Source organism: Schistocerca cancellata, chromosome 7 (genome assembly GCF_023864275.1).
Source record: "Schistocerca cancellata isolate TAMUIC-IGC-003103 chromosome 7, iqSchCanc2.1, whole genome shotgun sequence".
In the NCBI taxonomy this organism is placed as follows: domain Eukaryota; kingdom Metazoa; phylum Arthropoda; class Insecta; order Orthoptera; family Acrididae; genus Schistocerca; species Schistocerca cancellata.
The window spans coordinates 358441046-358456199 of NC_064632.1; the positions used below are offsets into that span (position 1 = coordinate 358441046).

At 45.2% G+C, this 15154-nt stretch overlaps 1 protein-coding gene across 1 annotated transcript in view; it reads left to right on the forward strand.

The window, feature by feature from the left end:
- LOC126092775 (uncharacterized) overlaps positions 1–13061 on the forward strand; it is a 28668-nt gene extending 15607 nt beyond the window's left edge. The window contains exons 2-3 of the mRNA XM_049908502.1: positions 5588–5863; positions 12226–13061. Of these exons, the coding sequence (XP_049764459.1) occupies positions 5588–5863; positions 12226–12869 (920 nt within the window). The 3' untranslated portion in view covers positions 12870–13061. The remainder of the gene's footprint in view (positions 1–5587; positions 5864–12225) is intronic.
- The last annotated feature ends 2093 nt before the right edge of the window (positions 13062–15154 follow it).

A 15154-nucleotide genomic window follows, 5' to 3' on the forward strand; every position in this document is an offset into this window, starting at 1 on the left:
AACGGAAAAATAAGGATGGAAGATTGGGTGTAACGTACTGTCGGCAACGGGGTCATTACAGACGGAGCACAAGCTCGGATTGCGTCAACGATGGGGAAGGAAATCGGCTATGCCCTTTCAAAGGAACCATCCCGGCATTTGCCAGGAGCGATTTAGGGAAATCACGGAAAACCTAAATCTCGATGGCCGGACACGTGTTTGAAGCGTTATCCTCCCGAATGCTAGTCCTGTGTGCTGACCACTGCGCCACCGTTGCCGAAATGGCTTAGTTTACAAAGTGTTCGTGTTGCGACGTGGTTGAAGTGTAACGCGCACGGCAGAATGACACTATGCAAACACGGTGCTGAGACAACTGTGACGCACCACGGGCCACAGATGAGACGGGTGAACGACGGCTGCGGAGATGTGTACGGCCGAATGGACGCGCAAATGTTGAGAAACCGACCGCGAAGGGGCTGCCAACCGTGACTCCTCGACGACGGTTAAGCGAATATTGAAGTATACGGATTTCCGCAGAAGGCGCCTCGTTCGTACGCCCATGCTGACGGCTGTGCTTCTGCGACGAAGGCTTCAGTGTGCACGCCAACAGCGAAACTACGAGTCCGCTGAGTGGTGGCAGGTGGTCTTTTTAGACGAATCACGTTTGATGTTCCACTGAAACGTGAAACATCTTCAAGCAAACACCCACAAACACCCTGGAAGAATCGTCGGAAGGGTGTAGGCGACAGGAGGGAGCGTTAAGGACTGGAAAACGCTTTCGCGGCACTCCCTTGGTGATCTCGTCATTCTGGAAGGGACAGCGGAGCAACGTAAGCATGCATCTAACCTTAGGCACCATGTACTCCCCGACATGCAGTTTGTTTTTCCTCGGCACGATGGGATCTACCAGCAGGTTAATGCAACGTGTCATACAGCTTGCACTGTACGTGCAATGTTCGAAGAGCACCAGGATGATTTAGCTGTATTTCCTTGGCCACCAAACCCCTCGGGTTTAAACACAGTCGGCTGTGTGTGCCATGGGACCTCAACAGAGACACACCTGACACAATTGGCCACGGCACTGCAGTCGGCATGGCTGCCTGTCCATGTCGGTACCTTCCGGAACCTCACCGACTCTACTCCTCCACGTCTCGCAGCTGGCCGCGCTGCAAAAGGTGGTCATTCACGCGACTGACAGGTGATCCCACTGATGTGACCAAAAAGTGCGTGTGTGTGTGTGTGTGTGTGTGTGTGTGTGTGTGTGTGTGTGTGTGTGTGTGTGCGTGCGCGCGCGCGCAGACATGCATGTTGCCTTGAGACTAGTAGTCGTGTGTGGCTCACAAAATAATAAGCAGTATGCTTTCATAACCTTATTATCTATAGAATCAACTTTGTTTTCTTTCCTTCAAATAGCACTATGCTGTTTCATTTTTGTTTCAGAATAGTAGTTCTCATTCAGAAAATAAACCAGTGGTGGATTTAAAACTATATAAACATTATGGTATCTTTCATGACCTATAAGATACTTGAAGTGAAAAGGTCTGCCCTCCGCTCTGCACTGCTATAGGAACAAATATTGCGAAATATTCGAATGTTTCGATATAAACCACACGCAATATTCTCTACAAAGTTTCAGTCCCAGGGTTTAATTAGTAGAAATACGCTGGGTTCCGGTATTACACCACTATTGCAAAGAGGCGATGACTTCCTTCTCCCTGACTTCGTGACCCTCTTTTTATGCCTTTAGCGAGACGTCATCAGTGGCAAGTTCTGAGGAACACAAACAACAAACATTGTTCAATTGGAAAAATCTATATTTACTTCTATTGCGAAATATTCGAATGTTTCGATATAAACCACAAGGGAAAATACTCTTCATCTATGTGTGCTACCGCCGGCCGCTCTGGCCGAGCGGTTCTAGACGCTTCAGTCCGGAACCGCGCTGCCGCTACGGTCGCAGGTTCGAATCCTGCCTCGGGCATGGATGTGTGTCATGTACTTAGGTTAAAGTAGTTATAAGTCTAGGGGACTGATGACCTCAGATGTTAAGTCCCATAGGGCTCAGAGCCATTTGAACCATTTTTGTGTGCTATCATTTTCCAGAAACTTGTTTCGATATCTTGAACCGTTTGTGAATTACACAGTGTTCGGAATTCCCATTACAGACTTCGTGGACTTCTAGAGGAGAATGATATTTTGAACATGAACTCACGTCCGGAAATCTCATCCAACGACGCTACAAAAAGCGTCAGAATAAGAGGCGCCGGCGCGTGAAAATGTATGTACACTCCTGGAAATGGAAAAAAGAACACATTGACACCGGTGTGTCAGACCCACCATACTTGCTCCGGACACTGCGAGAGGGCTGTACAAGCAATGATCACACGCACGGCACAGCGGACACACCAGGAACCGCGGTGTTGGCCGTCGAATGGCGCTAGCTGCGCAGCATTTGTGCACCGCCGCCGTCAGTGTCAGCCAGTTTGCCGTGGCATACGGAGCTCCATCGCAGTCTTTAACACTGGTAGCATGCCGCGACAGCGTGGACGTGAACCGTATGTGCAGTTGACGGACTTTGAGCGAGGGCGTATAGTGGGCATGCGGGAGGCCGGGTCGACGTACCGCCGAATTGCTCAACACGTGGGGCGTGAGGTCTCCACAGTACATCGATGTTGTCGCCAGTGGTCGGCGGAAGGTGCACGTGCCCGTCGACCTGGGACCGGACCGCAGCGACGCACGGATGCACGCCAAGACCGTAGGATCCTACGCAGGGCCGTAGGGGACCGCACCGCCACTTCCCAGCAAATTAGGGACACTGTTGCTCCTGGGGTATCGGCGAGGACCATTCGCAACCGTCTCCATGAAGCTGGGCTACGGTCCCGCACACCGTTAGGCCGTCTTCCGCTCACGCCCCAACATCGTGCAGCCCGCCTCCAGTGGTGTCGCGACAGGCGTGGATGGAGGGACGAATGGAGACGTGTCGTCTTCAGCGATGAGAGTCGCTTCTGCCTTGGTGCCAATAATGGCCGTATGCGTGTTTGGCGCCGTGCAGGTGAGCGCCACAATCAGGACTGCATACGACCGAGGCACACAGGGCCAACACCCGGCATCATGGTGTGGGGAGCGATCTCCTACACTGGCCGTACACCACTGGTGATCGTCGAGGGGACACTGAATAGTGCACGGTACATCCAAACCGTCATCGTTCTACCATTCCTAGACCGGCAAGGGAACTTGCTGTTCCAACAGGACAATGCACGTCCGCATGTATCCCGTGCCACCCAACGTGCTCTAGAAGGTGTAAGTCAACTACCCTGGCCAGCAAGATCTCCGGATCTGTCCCCCATTGAGCATGTTTCGGACTGGATGAAGCGTCGTCTCACGCGGTCTGCCCGTCCAGCAAGAACGCTGGTCCAACTGAGGCGCCGGGTGGAAATGGCATGGCAAGCCGTTCCACAGGACTACATCCAGCATCTCTACGATCGTCTCCATGGGAGAATAGCAGCCTGCATTGCTGCGAAAGGTGGATATACACTGTACTAGTGCCGACATTGTGCATGCTCTGTTGCCTGTGTCTATGTGCCTGTGGTTCTGTCAGTGTGATCATGTGATGTATCTGACCCCAGGAATGTGTCAATAAAGTTTCCCCTTCCTGGGACAATGAATTCACGGTGTTCTTATTTCAATTTCCAGGAGTGTATATACGGGGTGATTCTGTTATGATGTTACAAACTTTCTACGATTATAGAGAAGGATAAATATACCAGTTCGCGGTATGGGTCCCTGTACCGGAAACGAACGAATCGAAAGTTTTTAAGTGAAAGCGGTTTTGAGATCTCTGACAGTATGTACATGTATGGTACTGGTGTTGTTGAGTTTGTGGGTTAGGCACTTTCAGGGGTGATAGTGTGGCTCAAAACAAGAAAAATGTCTAGTAAACAAGGGCTCTAAAATCCATACCTTACGAGTTATGAGCACTTGTTCAACAGAGAAGATGGGTGTCACAGCAGCAAAGACGAAAAAGTGCTCACAGCGCTTGTTGTTGTTGTTGTTGTGGTCTTCATTCCTGAGACTGGTTTGATGCAGCTCTCCATGCTACTCTATCCTGTGCAAGCTTCTTCATCTCCCAGTACCTACTGCAACCTACATCCTTCTGAATCTGCTTAGTGTATTCATCTCTTGGTCTCCCCCTACGATTTTTACCCTCCACACTGCCCTCCAATACTAAATTGGTGATCCCTTGATGCCTCAGAACATGTCCTATCAACCGATCCCTTCTTCTGGTCAAGTTGTGCCACAAACTTCTCTTCTCCCCAATCCTACTCAATACTTCCTCATTAGTTATGTGATCTACCCATCTAATCTTCAGCATTCTTCTGTAGCACCACATTTCGAAAGCTTCTATTCTCTTCTTGTCCAAACTATTTATCGTCCATGTTTCACTTCCATACATGGCCACACTCCATACAAATACTTTCAGAAATGACTTCCTGACACTTAAATCAATATTCGATGTTAACAAATTTCTCTTCTTCAGAAACGCTTTCCTTGCCATTGCCAGTCTACATTTTATATCCTCTCTACTTCGACATCATCAGTTATTTTGCTCCCCAAATAGCAAAACTCCTTTACTACTTTAAGTGTCTCATTTCCTAATCTAATTCCCTCAGCATCACCCGACTTAATTCGACTACATTCCATTATCCTCGTTTTGCTTTTGTTGATGTTCATCTTATATCCTTCTTTCAGGACACTGTCCATTCCGTTCAACTGCTCTTCCAAGTCCTTTGCTGTCTCTGACAGAATTACAGTGTCATCGGCAAACCTCAAAGTTTTTATTTCTTCTCCATGGATTTTAATACCTACTCCGAATTTTTCTTTTGTTTCCTTTACTGCTTGCTCAATATACAGATTGAATAACATCGGGGAGAGGCTACAACCCTGTCTTACTCCGTTCCCAACCACTGCTTCCCTTTCATGTCCCTCGACTCTTATAACTGCCATCTGGTTTCTGTACAAATTGTAAATAGCCTTTCGCTCCCTGTATTTTACCCCTGCCACCTTTAGAATTTGAAAGAGAGTATTCCAGTCAACATTGTCAAAAGCTTTCTCTAAGTCTACAAATGCTAGAAACGTAGATTTGCCTTTCCTTAATCTTTCTTCTAAGATAAGTCGTAAGGTCAGTATTGCCTCACGTGTTCCAGTATTTCTACGGAATCCGAACTGATCTTCCCCGAGGTCGGCTTCTACTAGTTTTTCCATTCGTCTGCAAAGTATTCGTGTTAGTATTTTGCAGCTGTGGCTTATTAAACTGATTGTTCGGTAATTTTCACATCTGTCAACACCTGCTTTTTTGGGATTTGAAGGCTATAAATAACGAAAGAGTAGACTAATTTTTTTTTACTGAACAGTTTTTGTACCGATAGCGTCTCGATTTTGTCAGCGAAGCGCGTCGGCCGCCCTCTGCACCGAAACGGCGCTTCGGTCGGGGCCGTCATCGTGCGCTGCCTCATTAGATAACAAGGGGACATTGTCGGCGCCGGTTCGCGCTGGCCTCAGCTACGCAGGCAACCCGCTTTCTTTGTGCGCGCAAACAACGGGGCGGCAGCACGCGGTGCAGGTGGCAGCACTGACATCGGCTGGCTGGCGCCGGCTGTCAGTCGCCCGCTTCGGACGTACAACGGTGGCGCGTTCCCGGCCGTGCTGCGCTGGCCGTCTCAGCGCTCACTGTTTATAATGCGCGATAAAATGGTCGACCTGGAAGCTTTAATTGCATTGGTTTACGAGAGGCCGGCAATATGGGACAGGGAGTCGAGAAACCACTCCAAGAGGCACGTTGTGGAAAAATGCTGGGCTGAAATCAGCAGTGAGATGAAAACTGATGGTTAGTACCGATTTATTATTTTTTTATCCTGTCTTTTAATCTTTAGAACATTGTATTACAATTGTCCACCTGACGATATCTGATCTGCTTCAACTGTTCATTCGCTTGCCGGATGGTGTGGCCGAGCAGTTCTGGGCGCTTAAGTCTGGAACCGCGCGACCGCTACGGTCGCAGGTTCGAATCCTGCCTCGCGCATGGATGTGTTGATGTCTTTAGGTTAGTTAGGTTTAATTAAGTAGTTCTGAGTTCTAGGGGACTGATGACCTCAGATGTTAAGTCCCGTAATGCTCAGAGCCATTTGGTCATTCGGTTCTTTAGGATAGAATATCTTTGTCTTGACGTGTGAAATGTTTATCCCAGTGTCTCATCAACATGAAAGTTTTTGTCCCTTTGTCCCAGTGTCTCATCATCAACATCATGGTTGTTGGCGTAAACTAAGAAAGAGAGAGAGAGTTTTCGTTAAGTTTTCCCTCTGGTCAAGGTTTCTTGTTTCTAGCGCGCATCTGTTTGGAATTTTTGGTGGAATGAACTTCTGAAATTTGTTTGTGCGGTTGAAAACTTGCATAAAAAATCACGTAAATGTTTATGAGCTACTTCTATGCTTATCAGAGAGTATGAATCTTCTACAGCTCACATTTTTAGTTTTCTCTATGAGTAATCAGTTTCTGTAGTTTTCACGGCAGCATGGTCTTACTATACTCAGTTATAATGCAAACAAAAGCCCCCTCGGCACCCTCATCGAATGCTCTCCGGGTACAATGCAGCTAAACCAGATGTTGTCACGCCACTGCAAACAGGCCCTTTTATGTATCAGTTGATTCGTTGTTATTCTAGCGTGAATGAAATGATCGTACGGCATTGTCGGCCGGGAGACCTCATGCGGTATGTTCGGCCGCCGAAACTGCAAATCCTTTTTAGCTGAAGCCACTTCGGTAACTTGCGAGTCAATGATGATGAAAGACACACAACACCCAGTCACCTCCAGTCACCTCCAGTCAGAGAAAATACCAGACCCCGCCGTGAATCGAACCCGGGCCCCGAGTGCGCGGGAAGCGAGAACGCTACCGCAAAACCACGAGCTGCGGACTCTAGCGTGAATGACTAAAGCACTAAAAATCCTAAATTTTTCTTAATCGGTATATTAATGTTTAACCAATGCAGTGCTTATTTCAAATCTCACTGCGCAGTCTCTTTCTCCGTCACATCAGTCGTGCTCATGTGGTTTTCTCCGTATGCCTGTGAAAATTTGCGAATTTGCTTCGTGTTATGTAGAGACAAAGGTGCGGAAAATAGTTAAGAAGCATCGAGAAACCGATTGTGCTTAACAAGTTCGAGAAGTTTTTAGAAAATAAACATCCCTCGGTACCAATAGCAGAGTGTAGAAATACCATTTGCGTTTGCCTGAACTTCATGTCGAGTGTATTAGGCGAGCAGGAAGAAATAAAGAACCTACGCTACACGAAGGTGCGACAATCGCGCGCGTTAGGGACATGTACTATTTTGTGAAAAGAGCTGTGGGGTCGAAGTTTTCTTCAGAAATGATGATCATCTCTTACAAACTGTACTAAAATGAGATTTGAAACTATAGGGTTTGCCAGCTGGTCATCGCTTTTACGAATCACTTACACAGGGAATTTTGCGCTTTTGTTCTTCGCCTCTCCATAATGCACCTGAAGGATTACCTTCAACTGGCACGGGTGGAAAGACGGCTACAGTAAGGCTACACGATGTGATCAAAAGTATCCAGACAACTGGCTGAAAATGACTTACAAGTTCGTGGCGCCCTCTATCGGTTATGCTGGAATTCAGTATGGTGTTGGCCCACCCTTAGCCTTGATGACAGTTTCCACTCTCGCAGGCATATGTTCAATCAGGTGCTGGAAGTTTTCTTGGGGAATGGCAGCTCATTTTCACGGAGTGCTGCACTGAGGAGAGGTATCGATGTCGGTCGGTGAGGTCTGGCACGAAGTCGGCGTTCCAAAACATCAGCCGGCCCCGGTGGCCGAGCGGTTCTAGTCTGAAACCGCGCAACCGTTAAGGTCGCAGGTTCGAATCCTGCCTCGGGCATGGATGTGTGTGATGTCCTTAGGTTAGTTCTAAGTTCTAGGGGACTGATGACCTCAGATGTTAAGTCCCATAGTACTCAGAGCAATTTGAACCATAAGAAATCCAAAACATCCCAAAAGTGTTCTATAGGATTCAGGTCAGGACTCTGTGCAGCCCAGTCCATTACAGGGATGTTATTGTCGTGTAACCACTCCGCCACAGGCCGTGGATTACGAATAGGCGCTAGATTGTGTTGAAAGAAGCAATCGCCATCCCCGAATTGGTCTTCAGCAGTGGGTAATAAGCAGGTGCTTAAAACATCACGTAGGCCTGTGCTGATAGTGCCACGTAAAACAACAAGGGTTGCAGCCCCCTCTATGAAAAACACGACCACACCGTAACACCGCCACCTCCGAATTTTACTGTTGGCACTACACACGCTGGCAGATGTTCACTGGGTATTCGCCTTACCCACATCCTGCCATCGGATCGCCACGTTGTGTACCGTGATTCGTCACTCCACACAACGTTTTTCCAATGTTTACGCTCGTTACACCAAGCGAGGCGTCGTTTGGCGTTTACCGGCGTGATCTGTGGCTCATGAGCAGCCGCTCGAACATGAAATCCAAGTTTTCTCACCTCTCGCCAAACTGTCATAATACTTGCAGTGGGTCCTGATGCAATTTGGAATTCCTGTGTGATGGTCTGGATAGATATCTGCCTATTACACATTACGACCCTCTTTAACTGTAGGCGGTCTCTGTCAGTCAACAGACGAGGTCGGCCTGTACGCTTTTGTGCTGTATGTGTCCCTTCACGTTTCCATTTCACTATCGTATCGGACACAACGGACTTACTTACGTTTAGGAGTGTGGAAATCTCGTGTACAGGCGTATGACACAGGTGACATCCAATCACCTGACCACGTTCGAAGTCCAGGAGTTCCGCGGAGCGTCCCATTCTGCTCTCTTACGATATCTAACGACTACTGAGGTCGCTGATATGGAGTACCTGGCAGCAGGTGGCAGCACAATGCACCTAATATGAAAAAGTATGGTTTTGGGGGTGTCCGGATACTTTAGATAGAGTACACGAGAATTGCGTTGCTGCAGCATAAACGTGCTATAATCGTACGTTAACTACTCGACAGGTTGCATTGGTGGAAAATGGTCGCAGCGCGCATTACGGTGGGGAAGTATGAGAACTACACCTTCCACGAGTTCGAGAACTGTAAGACAGTGCAGGAAAACTCGGGGCTATGCAAGGAAACCAGAATCAGGCCCGAGAAGATCAATATTGCCAAGAGATTATCACTTCTTGCAACTTCACGTTCTTTGCAACCACCACACTACCGCCGCTGAAACACGAAATCTACTCCATTAACTTCGATGGAGTCAATGTCATGTGTTAGAACCGTCCATTGAAGACTGGAAGCAGTCAATCTTCACGCTAAGAAACCTTCTACAGGTCTAGAATTCGTCAGCGTGCACCACAACAGCAACGAATGTCGTTCATCGATGAATTGCGATTTAGCCTGCGGTCTCCTGACGGTAAAGTGATGGTGTGGAGAAGGGCTGGGAAAAGGCAGTGCCCTTGCACATCTTCATCCAGGACGCCTTTTCACTGTGGTGCTCTGATGGTGTTGGCAGGAATCAATAAGACCACAAGAACGGATTTCATCTTCAGGGAGGCAGGAAGCCTTACAACACATCGGTACGTGGAGAAAATCCTTTTGAAGCATGTTGCGCCTTACGCTATATTTATTGGTAATGATTTTACATACCAGAAATGCATGCTCACATCGCGATAACTGCAGGAGTTGGATGAAGGCCTGCTCGAAGCTCTGATTTGAATCCTATTGAACATGTGTGGAATCTGCTGGGAAGAAAGGCCTGTCAGCTCTATTCAGAGACCATTCTGGTCCTATGTGAGGCCCTACTGAAAGTATGGTAGATGATTCCTCAAGAGGACAGTGCAGCATTAATCAGGAGTACTCTTGAAAGGTTCGATGATTGATTGGTGTCAGAGAAAGTAATACACATTTGAAGACGCAGAAAGAAGTCTGAAGTGAAGTTTAGAAAACCAAAATCGAGGTGCATTACCTCGTCATGAGCCTCTTCAAAATTTGCTTTAAGTGCAAATCCATTCGTGTTACTTCTGTATCTCTGCCTTAATTTATTTATAATCGTTTTATTCTTCATTGTTAGATACCTATGTGGGAGCGTACCATAATATTTTATTATAAAATAGTAGATTATTGTCATAAAAATGACTGAAATTTAAAATACAGAAATTCAAAACACTTTAAGAAATTGGAAGTGTTGCATTTTTCGTGACTGTCATTTTACCGCATAATTCAAAAAGAAATAACAGATTTCAGTTGTTTATTACAAACTATAAAAGACAGAAACACATTACGCAGCCCACTGGGTAGAGGACGGCTCAAAGTCTTGACATAGGTGCGCTGTTGTTAGTTTGTAGTAACATGGCAACCACACAAGAGAAGAAATCATTTTCTGTGTTGGCATTTGCGCGAAGTCAACACATCGTTCAAGTGCAATGTGCATTCCGCTGACGATCAGCTAGAAGCCGCCTCTGCACAAGCAAATTTATGACCGGTGTACAAAATTCTTGGAAGCTGGCGGCATCTGCAAAAGGAAGAGTACTGGTCGGCCAAGCGCATCTGATGAAAATGTCGAGCGTATCAGTTCACACGGAGCCCTCGTAAGTCCACAAGACAGGAAGGCCTCAAACTTCAACTTCCTCAAACAAAGGTGGGGTGTGTTCTGAAACGACGCCTGCATATGAAGCCTAAAAAGTTCCATTTACTGAAGCAATTGCGCCCCGACGACCAAAATAGAAGGTACAAATTGTGCATTTCAATGCTCCAGGTTAAGTCAGACGTGACTTTTTCCGAATGACTCATCTTTTCGGACAAATCGACTTCTATCTGTCGGGTACAGTAAAACGCCATAATGCAAGAATTTGGGGTCGCAAAATCCTTGCGTCGTCGTCGAACAGGAAAAGGCTCACCGAAACAATGTGTTTGGTGCCGTTTATGTTCACCAAGTTTATGAACCTTCCTTTTTTGCGGAGAAAACTGTGAGAGGAATGTCACACCTGGATATGCTACAAAACTGGTTTTTTCATCAACTTCACGAAGATTCCAGTTCTTCTAATTTTCATACATGATGGCGCCCCACCCAGCTTTCACTTTGAGGTGTGACTTATCTTAACAACACAGTTCCACTAATCTGGATTGAAAGAGGTGGACAACAAGATCTTGATCACTGCTTTTGGCCTCCCAGGTCACCAGACCTCACACTTCGCAATTTTTTTCTGTGGTGGTCGTGTGTAGAATGAAATGGACTATCATTTTCGTGTTTCTCGAGCAACGCATGGTGCTCACATTTAGTGCCTGGCATATTATCTGTGCTGCGAACATAAAACTTCAAACGTTCCTCTATCCAGTGACACGTTTCTATCTATCGTGGTTTGTAATAAATAACTGAAATCTGGTCTTTCTTTTGGAATCAGCCTGTGTATCTCTTACAGTTTAACTTTTATTTGACAGTCGTCCCACAACCTGCTACCGACTTTTCCCTTGACTGATGTCTACATCAGTTGGGTGTTGGTGAAAATCTTCCGGGTCTACTTTTCGATGCCAAATCAAAGGCAATTGGATAGTCTTTTGTTGAAACATTCCTTCTCTGTAGCCAATCCCTTCTCACTATAAGGTTTCTCGAAGTTGGGTAACAGTGGATACACCTCACAGCCTGCAAATACGTACGGAGCTTCAAATTTCGTTTGAGCCAAGAAGCTAAGTTCCAGGACGTCCAGATTTTGCCCTTTAGTAGCATGTGGAGTGTAGATATTTGAAATGTGTTACTATCATTCTGCTTATCAAACCCACCGACACCGGTAGTTATGAAACTCTTGCTGGACAATGAAGAAGAAATTATTGCAATTGAAAACATCGATCCTAAATTCTTTGGACACGAATCTGACAGTATTTGGAAAGTTTCATATATTATAAAGTTCTTCCGTTTTCTCTCTGAAAGTCTCCTTTGTTGGCATAATTATTTGTTTCTGTTGCTGTTCCTCCCACATTGCAAGAATGTAGTTCCAGCAAGCACGTTGATAGCCATTAATACACCCACTCCAAAACTGTATGCAAGACCCAAAAGATATCCAGTGGCTTGTCACCAAAAAGAAATCGTAAAGTAATATAAGTTTTAATTTTAATTTTCCTTTATCATCTGTAATATTTGGCATGAGGTTAGAATACTGAATCACCAAAAATAATTCGTTTTCAGAGACCGTGATAAGAAAGAAATGGAAGTATCTCAGAGACCAGTTTGCAGTAGAACTTGGAAGAAAACCAGCATCAAGATGGCCTTATTTACATTTGTTAATGTTTTTGGAGGACTTTGTGAAAGTTAGAAAGCCAGGAAAAGTGCGCCGCGTCTTGCTCTCGGAATCAACTGAATCTGCAGCATCCACATCTGACGAGCTGCCAACAGAAGTCTGCAAGACCTGTAGGACGGATGCAGAACCATGTGATCTCAAAATGTTGGCTTCATCACCGCAGAGCGTAAGCGACGTTTCCCTAGAAGCTGAAGAGACATGTTCAAGTAATAAGCCGTTATTACTTTCGTCCACGCAGTTGTCTCCTCGAGAGAAAAAAGGAAAGAACCGCCAACTAAAACATTATAATAAAAGCGTTTTAGAAACAGAAAAACAAAAACTCAAATATTCATTGGCAAAATCCCACAAGAAAAGCCATACAGATGACCTCGACGACGACGGCGATGACTGCGACGAACTGTTTTTGAAAAGTTTAATGATCCACATTAAAAAAATTCCAGATTGTAAAAAATTACTGTTTAGGAATAGGATTAATGAGGTAGTACAAGAGTTTGCTTATCCAAATCAACCAACATCCCACATAACAGAGTAGTGTCCCTCTACTCATATTCTACTAGTTGACTTGTAATTAATAATTACAGTTTGTTAACATGTTTTCTTGTTACTTGGACTCTTCCATAAATTCACTGGTAACTATTTTGGTAGTTTTTAGATGAAATTTTGAACATTTCAATTTTTATATTTATCGGAAAATAATGTGAAATAAAGAATAACTACAGAATTATTTCAGTACTGATTTCATTTACCTTATTGTTATTACTGCTTTTTCTTCTGGCTTTCTATGCTAATTACACCATGTTTCCATCTTCCAATATTCAACAATCCGCAAAATGTAGTTAAATGCTACTATAACCATCCTCGTGTACTGGAAAACAGCCCCTGATTTTCTCTCTACCTGACTAAGAATGTGATGTTTTCGTCATAGACTTCTCCGAAGCCAACAATTTCATGTATTCCTGTTCTTTTCCCTTCAAATCTAAGGTACACGTTGTCTAAAAAATGAAATTCTTCTTCGGGGTATGAGGATTACAGAGAACACAACTTTATACCCGTCCTGGTAATTCTGCACATTGGCAGGTGGGATCACCTGCATTATCCGTGCGCACTTGCGGGCGCATATACACTGACGAAAAAGAAATCGCAACACTAAGAAGGAGTTCTGCGACATAAACGGAAGTTGATAGGAGTATTTCTATATCTGAAAGATGATGTCAATTAAAATATCACGGCAATCGCGTAAGAGTGGCGCTACCAGCGCCACTATGAAGATGCAAATCAGGTTTGCTTTAAACACACGCCGTAACGGTCGTGGGCGTCAGTTACTTTTGAGATCAGGCGTGGTGAGTTGATGTTAGTCCAGAAGGCGACAAGGATGCCATTATCAACACCTTTCTGAATTTGAACGAGGTCGTGTAATAGGACTACGAGAGTCTGGTTGTTCCTTCTGCGATACTGCAGGAGGACTAGGCACGAATGTAGATATTGTCCAAGACTGCTTGCAGCGGTGGTCACGGAATGTTCGCTCGCGAGAAGGCCAGGCTCCGGGCGGCCACGTGGCACTGCCGAGAGGGAAGACCATCGTGTTCCTGGTTGAATAGGCGACACAAGGAGAGTCCAAATGCAAAAAGAATGATAGGAAGAAAAACAAGAGCAAATAAAAAAATCAACACGATGATGAAGATGATGGGATAAAATATTAGAAATAAAAACAATTACATTATAACCAACCAACTGAATAAAATTGATAATCAGAGTCATTTGATTTGATTTAGAAAAGTAAAAAAATTTCGCTACATTTGACGAGATTCGAATCTTCGACGTTCTGTACGTGAAGACTGTACGCTAATCACTATGTCGTGCCACTACACTGCAAAATAACTGTTGTATTTATGACTCTCGTGTCCCAGTCGCAACGATTAATTGACAGCCTTTAAAAATTTGGCTTCACGCCATATTGTGCGACGCTTATCTAACGTAAGCCGATCTCTGTGATTATAGCTCTATAAACGACACTGAATCGCGTCTTGGGTGGAAGGATCCAGTTGGTTAGTGTTGTGTACGAAAGGTTCATATTTTGTTAGCATCACCGTTTGCGTGTGCGTGTGTGTGTGTGTGTGTGTGTGTGTGTGTGTCTGTCTGTGCGCGCGTGGTTATCATGTGTGATTAAATACGAAACATAAGGGTAAGACCCAGGATTCTGGATCCAAACACATCAAGAAAGAAAGCCGGACAAGAAACGAGAAGAACTGTTGTGGTAGTTTGGCAACGGCGAACGGTTCTGACGTAACGTTGAGCTCTCTGATTGGAGAAAATCAGCTGCAACGTGTGACATAACTATCAAGTAATTCTAATCGCACTATGGTTGCTATACGTATGCAGAGTTTTCAATGAGTTTCCGCTGTGTCTTGGACAACTGACTCTTCTTGTATGCAGTGCTGATTTCATAATAAATAATAAAAACAGAACAATCGACTGCAAAAATACGAACTGGTCGAAGGTCTCATGCGACAAGGAACTCATGCTAGAAATGAAAAGGATGCACACAAAACGAAATTACACACTTCACAATATTTCACACAAATAACATCTATTTCTTGCTTCAGTTATTATTTATGTTCACAACGTGTTTCAAAGATAATTCTACCTCCCTGAGATGATTGTTGCTCTGTTTTCCAGTAGGCTTTCCACTCGTAGCTTGCAGATATGTGATGTTCATGGCGAGTAAAATCTGCTGCAGCTGTAATTTCTGAGGCCCTTTATTTGGCTAGAGGCAGGTACACCTCCCAGATTCTCACAACACTAATCCCACCTTGACGT